General features: G+C 40.3%; 1 protein-coding gene across 1 annotated transcript in view; it reads left to right on the plus strand.

The window, feature by feature from the left end:
• The first annotated feature begins 344 nt into the window (after positions 1-344).
• Positions 345-12472, plus strand: part of BMT2 (base methyltransferase of 25S rRNA 2 homolog) — a 36117-nt gene continuing 23989 nt past the window's right edge. Inside the window, exons 1-2 of the mRNA XM_037388931.1 lie at positions 345-614; positions 12148-12289. Of these exons, the coding sequence (XP_037244828.1) occupies positions 377-614; positions 12148-12289 (380 nt within the window). The 5' untranslated portion in view covers positions 345-376. The remainder of the gene's footprint in view (positions 615-12147; positions 12290-12472) is intronic.

Below are 12472 nucleotides of genomic sequence, written 5' to 3' on the forward strand. Positions count from 1 at the left end.
CGTCTGTTCTTCACCTGATTTCCCCCCCTGCTTTATTAAGCACCGCGGGGTGACCTGCTCCAGCTGTGGGATGTGGAAACTTTTGCTGGAGCGAAGCAAACCCACATCTCTGGGGAGCCCTCACGGCGCAGAGGGGCCACCAGCTGCCGGGCCCTGCCATGGCCCCGCCGGCGCGGCCCTGAGGGGGCGGGGGGCTGCAGACTCCACCTCCCGGCATGCCGAGCGGGGCGGGGGGGGCTGCAGACTCCACCTCCCGGCATGCCGAGCGGGGCGGGGGGGGCTGCAGACTCCACCTCCCGGCATGCCGAGCGGGGCGGGGGGGGCTGCAGACTCCACCTCCCGGCATGCCGAGCGGGGCGGCGCGCGGGCGGCGCGCATGCCCGCCCTGCCACAGCGCCCGGCGCTCACGCCTACCCCTCAGCCGGGCTGCGTGCGGCGGAGCAGCGGTACCACCATGGAGGCCGTTCCACAGCCACGGCCCGCGGGGGCCGCCGCCGCCGCCCCGCCGCCGCCCGCCGCCCCGGCCCCGGAGCAGGAGCGGAAGCTGGAGCAGGAGAAGCTGTCGGGGGTGGTGAAGAGCGTCCACCGGCGGCTGCGCAAGAAGTACCGGGAAGGTAACCGCGGAGGAGGGGGCCGTCCGCTCCGCGCCGCCCCTCTCCCCTCACGGCGGGAGGCGGGCTGGCAGCGGGGGGCGGCCGGCGGGGAGCTGCAGCGCCGCCGCCGAGGAGGAGGGGAAGCCGCTCCCGCGGGGGGCTCCGCGCCGGTCGGTGCGTCGTCCCCCCCCCCCCCCCCCCGGGGCGGGGCGGCCCGGCCCGGTGCCCCCAGCCGCCGCCGGAGCGGCGCGGGCCGGCTGGGCCGCGGACCGCTGCCGAGGGGGGTGTGTCATGGGGGGTGGCTGGGAGCAGCGGCTGGGAGCAGCGCCGGGCTCGCTTCCTGCTCCTCCCCGGGCGCCCGGGGTGCCGCTGCCGGGGGTTGCCCGCAGCCCCGCCGAGGAGCCCTGGGCCGGTCTGCCGAGGCTGTGCCGCTTTCCTTGAGCTCTTGACGGCGGAGACCCCTTCCTGGCTCGGGAGGGCTTATGGCGCATCTCTAGGAGTTTTTCTCGTGGGATGTTAAGAGAAGAGGGTTGGCGCGCACGGATAATGCACCGAGATGGAAACGTGCCCTTGGCTAAAGGTGTGCTACACCTGTGCCTGGGCATGGGTCCGTCTAGCCCTATGTTACTGCTCCGTGTGACGTTCAGTAGCAGATAGCTAGGCCTTTCACCACAGGCAGCTTCCAAGTCCTACAGCAGTGTTTTCCAGACCTAGGATATGCAGGAGTGAGGACTGTAGGTCATGAATGCCGAGAGAGATTGAATGACGATCTGGAGAGGCACGGGTCTTTGTGAGTTGTTTATCCCTTCTGTCTTTCTACGGTGGAGATGTAGCTCAGGCTGGAGCGCTAAGCGAAAGAGCTGAGAGTTGAGGAAAAGCTGTTATAAAATCCTGTGAGTCCTTGAAAAATCTACTAGGTCATCAGTATTAACGCCCTTATGCAAGGTTCTTATGGGTGGTATTGCAATGTGTAAAACCTTCCCAGAAATGCTTTCAGATGAGTGTCAGAGTTGAGATTTGTTTACTGAAATTTCTGGCCTCCTTGGGTTGACCATAACAATCTCTTCAGTCTTTGTTTTAACACAGGTTACAAAATATTCATCCATTCATTCTTTCAGGGAGTCCACAGCTTTTTGGTGCATACCTCCAGAAGGACACACATAAAAATGGGAACTCTTCCTGTTGTAGGCAGGAGTTCTTGCTGCTCCTCTATGTCTGTGTATGACACTTCCGTTAAAGAAACGAGGTCATACTGCCTTCTGAACTTCAGAAGTCTCCACAGGAGCCTGTCCATGGGATTTGGGCACAGATATCTACCTATCTGGACCCTGATCAAAAGTTGCTGTTTATTTTGGCCTTGATGAGCCAAAACTGAAGGGAGGATCTCCCTTGCTCTCCCAACATCTAAGCAAAGGAACATAGTACGTTTAAACATGCAAATTCTGGCAAAGGAATCCAGCTTTTAGCAGTTCTTATTTATCTGGTATTTCAGAGTGCCTGCAGATTAAGACAGATAAGCACTGGCACCATTAACTTTACAAAAACAAAAGTGAGCAATCTCTGTAACAATTGAATGTTTTTTAGATGAGAGCCTAAATTACATGGAAGTCTATATAAGCCTGCTTCTCGGCAAAGAGCAGATTAGTATGCAAAGGTAAGTTGTGTGTAACTGGTTAAGCAAAAGAGCCAATAGTACTCTTAATTTACATCGTATTTTCTGTAAATCTTGTGTTAATGAAAACTTTAAGGTGACTTTTCTAGTTTCTCTAAATTAGCAACACTGTTTGTATTTTCATGGATAGAGTTAAAAACCAAACAGTTCATCACATCTATGCAGCAAGGAGAGCTCCACCCATTACCTACTCAGCCAATAATAGGTGGTCTTTACTAGCTATTAGTAGTCATAGTACTTCATACCTTAGCTTCTTTCAACTTCAGAATTTTATCTTTGGAGTCTTTTCTCCCTGTGTTTCTCTATGCTTCTAAAAGCAGACTTGAGAATCTCCTTCCTAAATGCCTTTAATGTCATTCTGAAATTGTAATACTAAGACGTGCTTGACCTCTGAAGGATCTTTTGGATTTTTTTGTTTTCTAATACTCAGCAACTCTGACTGGCAAATACATTGCACTGACAAAATTAAAGTTGATAAGTTTGCTGAAGAGAAATAAAAAGCCAATAAATCTTCTGTAATTTCTCAGTATAATTTGAATTTTAACTTGGGTATGAAAGAGCAGAGGAAAAAAATGCATCCTTGGTTATATACTTACAGCTTATTACAGTTGGAAAACCTCTTGACTCCGCAGTCAACCTCCATATGAAGCAGAAACAGACCTATCTGTATTCTAGAGTCTTCTGTTGTCCTTCTTTGGGGTTTTCTTTAGTTTTGTGTTTTTGTTTGGTTTGTCTGCCTCTTTTCATGTTTAGTGGAGTTCCATGAAGCTAGAAGCCAGTTTCCATTTTGTCTAAATAAGCATAGAGAATTGCCATTGCATGGACTTCAGTGCGTTGTCTGTAAACAGTAAAATAAATTACATATGAATTTTATCGGTAGGAGGAAAAAGCATGTTGAATATCCTTCTCAAAGGCGGATGATTATGTTGCACAGGGTGGGTAAGTCTAAGAAAGTCCCTAGTATTGTACTATGATCCTAAGTTACTGTCTTCTGTTTAAGTGTTGAAGGGAAATAGATGCATCCTTTTTCATGAGATGTTTGTTGATAGAAGTTATACAGGCTTGATTGTAATAAGCTGGTTTGATAATTCATTTGCCTTGCTGATGTTAGCAAGGCTTGTGTTTTAACGGGCAATTGTAAAAGGCGAGCCACTGTATTTGAAGAGGAACCAGTGGGAAAGTGACAATATGCTTCAAAACTGCAAGCTAACACATTTCTGAAGAAGTTGCATACTTGTCAAACTGCAAGAGCAATAAATCTTAACTAAGGATGCATCACAGCAAATTTTTTGTAGTTACTAAGGAATTACCAGAGTAAAGTTTAGTTAGCATCATGTCATCAAATCTGAATCTTGGGTTTTTTTGATTTCTGCATTTGTTGAACCACTTGTACTTGTAAGTATGGTAGATTGATTTTGTATGTACTTCTGTACTGTGGTTCATGTCATATGATAGTCCCAGAGCATGCCAGTATATTTATGACAGCATTTGCTGTGTTTGAAATGGTTCAGCTTAAATTCTTTTAAGTTTGCATTGAAGCGCATTTCTTTTTCTTCAACAATTTTTAGGTTTTTTACCATGTAACTAGTACTTACCTCTACCTATTTTCAGGATATTACTAATCTAGTATGACTTCTAGTGGGAATATTTATTTTTTTCTCTCTTTTTCACTCCTTTTTCTTTTCATCCTTTGTGACTTCCTTCCCTTCCCCTTACATCCTTTCTGTTCTTAATTAGTAAATAAAGAAGGGAAGCATGTAATTGTAAATGCCATGGCAGATATGGTAATTTGCAATTGTAAGATATTCTTTTTTTTCACCACTGTGGATCTGACAGTAGTATTATGTCATATATTGTAAAATGGTTTAATTGTTTAAAAAATGAGTTTGTGTTTTTTAGTGGAGAAAAAAAAAGTGTATTTTTTAAATTGAGGTGATTGGTCCTTGTCCACACTGAGTGAATGTGTCAACTAATTTAGCTAATCATTAATAAATTGTTTCAGTTGCTGAGGTATCTGTAAAGGTATTTTATGCAATAATTTTCTGTGTTTGACTAAAACATTTCATTTTTCCTTCCATACACCTGTTAAGGCTGTTCAGGCTTAGAATGAGACAGAACTGATCCTTGTCCTGATATTTGTTACTGTATCACAGAAACTGATAGAAACCTTCCTAGGTGGTAGTTTGATTCCTTAAAGATTTGTTGAAACTTTAAAGAAAATGGGTAGTAACTTACTAAGAGGTTTTTCAAATCCAGAAAATCAGGAAGAATTTACAGGAACCTGCCTGACAATAATAAGTAGCCTGAGTAGGTAATTGGTTTAGACATTTGAGTGAGAAGTGTGGCTCTGAAGTCAGTTGCTTTATGGTCTCTTCCTCTCTCATGTTTTTCATGAAAAACCTTGAGAGAGCTTAAGTTCTTCCTGATGTGAAACCGGAAACAGTTTGAAATAGTGGCATTTTTCACAGGACAGGAAAACTTTGTCACTGAACTCTACACAGTAAGTTAACAGTTGTTACACTTTTTTTTTTGTTAAATAAACCTAAGTTTTCAAGATCTCCATTTGTCTTTTCCCCACTCGCATTAATTTCTTGGAAGAGGGGGACATTTTATAATACTGTTACATTTTCAAGCAATACAAACTAAAATCCATTTAATTAAAATTGATGCTATCTTATGACATGAGCATTGATACAATTGCCCTTCCAGTTTGCACACCACAGTTTTGCAGTGAAACTTTCATTAGGAGTCCCATAATGTTTTTATAGTTTGGGGGATTTAATCACTGGTATCATTAGTTAGTCCACAAATTTTGAAAACTCTTTTTTTGAAAAATTTGAAAATTTTTGAAAAAAGCTACGATACAGACTTGCAGCCACTGAACAAACAGCTATATGTAAACTTCTTCCCTGCTCCTTTATTGCCTTGGCAGGGAAGATGATGTTCCAATTGCAGGGTCAGTATTATGAAATCTTTACCTGTGCCTCTGTTGCTTCTGATTTTTTTTTTTTGCTCCTGTGTTTGCACAAATCTACCAAAATCAGTAGGTTTTGTTAATGTGTTCATCTGTGTGTTGGTGGTGTTAAGGTGTAGCACATAGTCCATCCCACAAAGTCAGGTTTGGGGAAGAAGAGAGAGGGCTGGTAGGTTCCTATAGAATAATCCAACACCTGAGGGCAGTAATTGCTTAAACTATCACCAATGGGCTCCCCACTGTTTGTGTGACAGCCATCAGAGATTTACACCAGATCACAGACACAGATTATTCTTCAGGGTGATCTAAGATGACCCCCAGTAGATGCTTTAAATGGCAGATGAATTGGGCCCTGGGAGTCTGTTTAGTGTAAACAGATAGATAGGAAGTTTACTTGACAGGTCAGATGTAGAGATCCATGCTTGGTCAAATGAATCCTTTCTGTGTGAGTAGAAGGGAGGAACATTGATATTGAGATAGATAGAGAAAAGGAGATTCTATGATTTATTTTTTAAAATACTTTATTGTGAAATATTTCAGGTAAATCCTAAGAAATGTAAAGCAAACACTGGTCAGACAAGAGAAGGAAAATACTAGCTCCAGTTGCTTTAACTTTGAGTTGAAGTTCATGTTCTGTATTTAGACATGTGAAACTGGAAAACAGTGAAGCCGAAAATACCTAATGTCTTTTACAAGAAATACTGGATATGCTGTTTTAGTAAGACAGATGTTCAGTTAGTTTCTAGTTTATCTTGTATACACTGAAAATTGTGACTAGCATAGTATTAGCTGATATTTCTCATGTAATTAATTTTACTAATCATAGCCACAGCATTCAGGCATTTAGTAGTAAAGCTAAATTTCAACTGACAAGTCTGACAAGATAAGGAAATTTTGTTGGGATATTCATAGGAATTTGATTTCAGCTTTAGAGCAGTGGACTATGTAGGGTTGCTTTTCCCATTTACACTTTGGCATGTTGTAGAGGCTAGTTTACTCTTGCCAGCAGTGAGAGGTGGTCTTAAGGGACTGAAAATGAGATGGATTTTTTGCATTCCCCAGTTTGTTGCCATCAACAACAAAAAAGAAAGCTCAAAGATCTTGCTAGGTGTTGCTATGGCCAGCAGCCTGTCATCTGAAGTTATCCAGATTGTTAATTGTGGGGATAGGTTTGCTTTTTCCAATGAGCAATTCAAAGAGCTTTATTAGTAACTATTGTACAAACATGAATATGTAACTTCTGTTCCTAGCTTTCATTGTTGGTCAACGTATTTGAGCTGATTTTCTTCTCTACCAGAGTCATTAAAGGTGTACATAGGAGTTAAATAGACATATTGAAAAGGGAGTGGGTTAAATTGTGGGGTTTTACATTTAAAATTTTTATCAGCATGTCGGTAGCCAAGACTTCAAAACCTTTGTTTGGTCTTCCCCCTGCCCCAATTACAGCCACTTTGAATTCAGAAAATTGTAGTTTTCCAAAAGGAAATAATGGCTGTTCTAATTCCAGTTTTCCTTGAATGTTAAAAAAACTTTCTTTTGGGGGGAGTTGTTGATTAAGATCTAAGTCCACATTGCATCTGCCTGAAGTTTAAACGCACAATTTCAGTTAAATTTTGGGATGCAAAATCTTGTTCAGTGATGAAGTATTTAGTATTTGTTTTTGAGATTGTCAGAGATGACTGCACTATTTTTCTGAAGAGCACTGATGGAATTAAGGAAAATAGTACTTACAAAGCTCGTCTTGTGGGTGCAGATAGTACTTTTAAATCTCTGACTTAACTATTTTATTGCTTAATAAAAGGGAATTATTCAGATCAGTTGTTTGGGGTTTTATCCCATTCAAAAATGAAAAATATTGCCTTTAGCAAAACTGAGCTCTGTTTCTTTTATATAGAGGATTGTGTTTTGTTTAAAATACTAGTTGATATGACTCGTTCCATCAGAAGCAGAAGACTGATTTTTTTCTATTTATTTCATAAATATACCTTAAATGACTATTACATTTAACACTCTGTAAAGAAATGTCTTAGAAATAAAAAAGACAAACAAAAATAGGATGAAAGAAAGCTGGGGTTTTGTTCTTAAAAATAGGCTGCCTATAGAGAAGAGTTCTGGTGAGAAATTGTCCTGCCAAGAATGGCAAACCTGGTCTGCTCATGCTGTGCTGGGGACCTTTGATACAGTCTTGTAAATAAATGTAGAATAAGGAGAGTTCTTACAGAGCTTGTATGATTCTTTTTCTTTATTAAAAATGTTTTCAGTTGTTGAAACTTACAACTAACGTTAAGTCTCTATTGCTGTTACCCACAATTAAAACTATCTTGTAATTAGGATCATTTAAAAATAACTTCAACGTGCCTGACCTGTTCTCTCTCTGACGGGATTCAGCAACTGCTGATTACTCTGTGGTTGAGTTTGGGGTATGATTTAGCCATTATGTGGGCAATATTAATGTGAGTGGAAACTGTTTAGAGGGACTATTCTGTTTTAGGTAAATAGTATTGGATTTTTGTTACTGCATTGGAAAAGGCTGTGTTACAAAAACCTGCAAGTTGGTCAGTCATTTATTCACTGACAGAATTGCTGGAAGGAGGTGGGCTTTGGGCTTTTTTTGTTTTTAATGAAATAGTTAATCATCAAGGTTAAGAATAGGTAATTTATTTGCTAGGCAATTCTGGATAGAGAGGAAAACAAACATGAAAAAATTTTAAAATAATGGCACTGTAGTGATTTGAGAGGTATGTGAAACTTCTGTTGTGAGCCAATCTTGCCAATCACACTTTTTAGCTGGATGTTGGCATAACTGGTTTGTTGATGGAGATCTGAAGTGTATGAAGATTTCTGAAGTCAGTCAGTGCTCAAAACAGGTTTTAAATCGCGTAAAAGGTGATCTCCAAGTGCATAGTAAGAGTGTCAAGTAGCCTTACACATCAGATTGTAGTATGGTCATGAGTATGCAAGATTAAAAGTTTAATGCACTAAATCAAATATTAACTTTAAGGTGCAATTGAAGATGCAAACCTTTTTTTTTATTATTCCTTTAGATTAGCCTACCACAAACTTATGTTCAATTTACAGCATTATTGATTGCTTAACAGAAGATTTTATTTATCTTATATCTTTAGTAAGCATTAGTTTTGTGGTGAAACCTTCCTGCATATTTTACTGGGTTTTTTTGGTTACACAAGCAATGATTCATAAATAAATGTTTAACTCCACTAGAGTTAATGCAGTATTTGCACATGGGTTATAATGTATTGCTTGAAAAATTAATACACAGTAGATTATATTGTATTGTTTGAAAATTTTTAATACCTAGCTCTACTGTGTTCTGGGTATCGGTTTGAAAGTGGATGTTGCAAGACCTGTTGTAGTCACTACCTCAAAAATCTCATTATTTGCATTTTCAACTCTGTTTTGGAGCATGATTATGGAATTAAAGTTCCTGTAAATCTAATGCACTTGTCTGTGTCTTCTCAAAGCTCACCCTGGAGAAGAATGGGGAGGGGAACCCAAAGCAACACACTACCATGGTAGTTGCTCAAGGAAAACTGGACCTCAGACCCTTCTTTGAAAGTCCCCGTGCATTTGTGACAATGTGTTAAGATGACCCTGTCTGCAATTGTTCTGGAGCTTACATTAATGAAAGGACAGGCAAACAGGCATCATATCAAGCCCAGTATTGACAGTGGGTCAACAGCAGATGCTTAAACAAGAATATATGAGAAATGCTGCTGGAGCATCACTTTAGACTTGCTTCACTCTGTCTTTCGGCGATTTCATAGTCTAGGACCTCCTGTGTTAAAAACTGCATCATTGAATATGGACTTTGTCCCAGACTTTCTTCTCTTAGCTTGCTCCACTACATGAACTTTAAGTGTAATTATACGTTTTGTCCAGAAGTAACTTTTTTTTTGCTTTGAAGCTGTCTTTTTTTTTTTTTTATGTTTTTCCTGAATGTCTCCTACTCCCAGAACAACCAGAAGTTGTTCCATACTTACCTTCCCTCTGTCACTTCTGATCTTGCGGAGTTCTGTCCCCTCCTGCTTTTGCCTTTTCCTTACCTCTATTTAGGTGTTCCTCATACAGAAGCTGTACTGTATCTGCCCCATGTTGCCATTTTCTGTATCTCTAGACGTTCTGTATTGGTAGATGAAAACAAACTGGAAGTTCACCCAGACTTGATATAGGAAGTGTGACAGAATTACTTTGTGATGAATTTTTCACTTTTGTTCTGACTATCTCTCCTAATAGTCCTTATCATTCAGTTTTATTTTCCTACTAGCTGAGTGCCAAGAAGCTGTTGCTGTCATAGGCAGCTCTGTAGTAACCCAAAGTTCATGTCTCAGAGTGCTAGTAGTCACCTCTAGGTCTGTTGCTGTATATCTAAATTCAAGATCCCTTATCTGTGGACTCTTTTGACCCTCACCTGACTTTCAGAGAGAGGTGCAAACTACCTTGTTCGGAAGGAAATAGTAAGAGTTGCTATAAGCAGTATTTGGTGTTAGGAGGCATCATTACTTTGCTATAAAAAAGTAGTAAGTTACTAGTGGAGGCTAGTTAAGATAAGAATGTCTGGTCTTTGCATAGTTCTTCTTACCCATCTATTTCTTAATTTTTAAGAAGTGGTGTTTGGAAATAGTATCATTGCTTAAGAATAGACCAAATAAAGTAGTGGACTAAAAGAACAATATTAAATGTGGGATGTTGTATTTGTGATGTTTTCCCTCAGGAAGTGTTCACTTGTTTACTTTTTTCTAATTAGTAGTGTATTCTTGAAACAAAACTTTAGCAGCTACATGTCATTCAGGTATTTTGCAGTTGTCTGGAACATGCATTAACATTCAGAGTATTGTGTCAGAAAATGAAACTTTATCTAAATTGCACCATAACTGGCCATTGGAAATACACTTTGAACTTGGCTAGTGCTTTCTGGCTTGGTGCTGTATAAGTTCTGCACTGCACTGACACAAGAAATAAAGATTCATAGGAGTTATGCTTGTTTTGCCCCCTTTGCTGGTAGGCCACTGTCTATACCATTTCTTGCTCTTTTTTTGCCAGTAGAGTATGTTCTGTCCTGCATGATTGTTTTTACACAAAGCTTTCCTGAAAGCTCTTGAAAAGTGACCCACAGGTTTTGGTAGTAACCCCTGTGAGGGCCTGCCTGTGTCTTGGGTGGTCAGTTGGTGACCATGACCACCTTTTCTTTTAAGCATATCTCCTTGAACTTGGATCATTTGGGAAATAATGAGGGCTATCTCTCAAATATTGCTATGTTCTTTTGTCCAGCCTAAGAACTTTCTTATATGTGCTAGTTGAGTAGCAAGTAGAATGTGATTTCTTGCTTAGCCTTCCTATTTTGTTAAAACTAAATCATGGCCACTCCCTTCCATCTCACCTTCCATCTCACACAAGGGAGTATAAACACCTAATTTTAAACATGACTCATTTTGATGATTGTACAAGTGTGCTAGATGATTATTTTAGAAGAGAAAATTGCAGTGACTTCCCTAACCCAAACTTGAACAGGGAGTAACCTGGATGGTTGGTTTAAATTTTCTAAGTATGCAGCTGTCTATACTTGTCTGTCATACCCAGTCTTGCTCTTAAGTGGAGGACAGGTGAGGTAAGACCTTGTTACTACTTTGCATGAGGGCAAAAAAGAGATTGCTACTGGAAGAAATCTGTTATTTACTGCTAGTTAAAACAAAGCACATCGAAGAAATTGCCATAAGTGGGTTAGGAACAGAAATCTCTTACTGGTATGAGAAGGACAGGTCATATGGTAAGCTACTTGCAGGCTTTAGCAGACATTAATAGTTAGCTTATGCTTGATACTTTTAAAATATTTTTAATATGAAGTTGCTACAAAACCTGGTCTGGAACCATGTGAAACCTTGAAGTGTAACTCTGCTCTTGAAAACTTGTTTTTAGCTGTGTCAGCTTGTAGGTGCAAAATCAGTAGATAATTTTTATTCTACAGATTTATATATATAAAAGATGCGTACTCACGTTTGTGACTAAGAAACAGAAGGAATTAGTGAAGATTGTACTAGAGTTTTTCTTTAAGGCAGAAATATCCTTTAAGTAAGGTATACCAGGGGGTTGCGTGCTATAGAAACCACAGTAAGACTTGTGGCTAGCCAGACTAGCATTTACCTTGTTTTTGTTTAGCAGTACATTATGTAAAGCAAACTAGCAGAAGTGGATACTTAGCAGCAAAAGAGAGGGAAATCACGTTTAATGACTTCGAAGTGACAAACTTAATCTGCAAGACTTCTTTTCAGCAAGGTGATGCGCATGGAAATAAATTTGTCCCTAGGGATCAGCAGGCGAGTTTACCTGTGATTTCCTGACCATAGTTTGATTGTTCCATACTGTCCCCTAGAAGCAAATTCATTGGGACTGGCTAGATTAGGCAGACATCAATGAAGGCTTCAATTCCTTTTCCAATGTATCCATAGAAATCTGTATTCTGGGTTAAACTTTTTTTGGTATTGTTACATGTAATATCATCCACAGTATTTGCCATGAGCATGAATGTTCTAGAAAATCTTTCAGTCTTCCATCTCTAAAATGTTTGTCACATTAATGCTTATGCACAGAAACCTGAAAGTGAAACTTCCTGGGGACTTGAATTTCACAGAGCAAACTGAACAAAATCAGTATACTGAGAATACTACTAGCTTCTCAAGTACTTGATAGTCCCTTCCTTCAAACCCTGGATTATTTTTTTGTGTGTGTGTTTAACTAGAGAAAGGGGACCTTGTTTTTGTTGCATGCAGGTGAAGTAATATCTTGGGGCATTATGTAACATCTTTTAACTGGAAGATGGGGATTTTGCCATGGAGATAATAAACTGCTTTGTATCTAATGTGCACATGTTTTTGTTGTGTTGTTTTGTTTAGTGGGAGACTTTGATAAGATCTGGCGTGAGCACTGTGAGGATGAAGAAACTCTGTGTGAATATGCTGTGGCAATGAAAAACCTTGCAGATAATCACTGGGCAAAAACTTGTGAAGGGGAAGGCCGAATTGAATGGTGTTGCAGGTAAGTCTTAATGTATTTGAAAGACACAATTATACACTTCTACTTGCAATAATTTAATACAGGCTTAAACATTTTTTTTTTGCTTTTTTGCTGGTTTTTAACATGTTGTTATATTTGTTTATAAGATGTTAATGATTTATTACTTTCTAAAACAAACGCCTTCTTACTGTTCCAGCTTACTAA

Source organism: Falco rusticolus, chromosome 5 (genome assembly GCF_015220075.1).
Source record: "Falco rusticolus isolate bFalRus1 chromosome 5, bFalRus1.pri, whole genome shotgun sequence".
Classification (NCBI taxonomy): domain Eukaryota; kingdom Metazoa; phylum Chordata; class Aves; order Falconiformes; family Falconidae; genus Falco; species Falco rusticolus.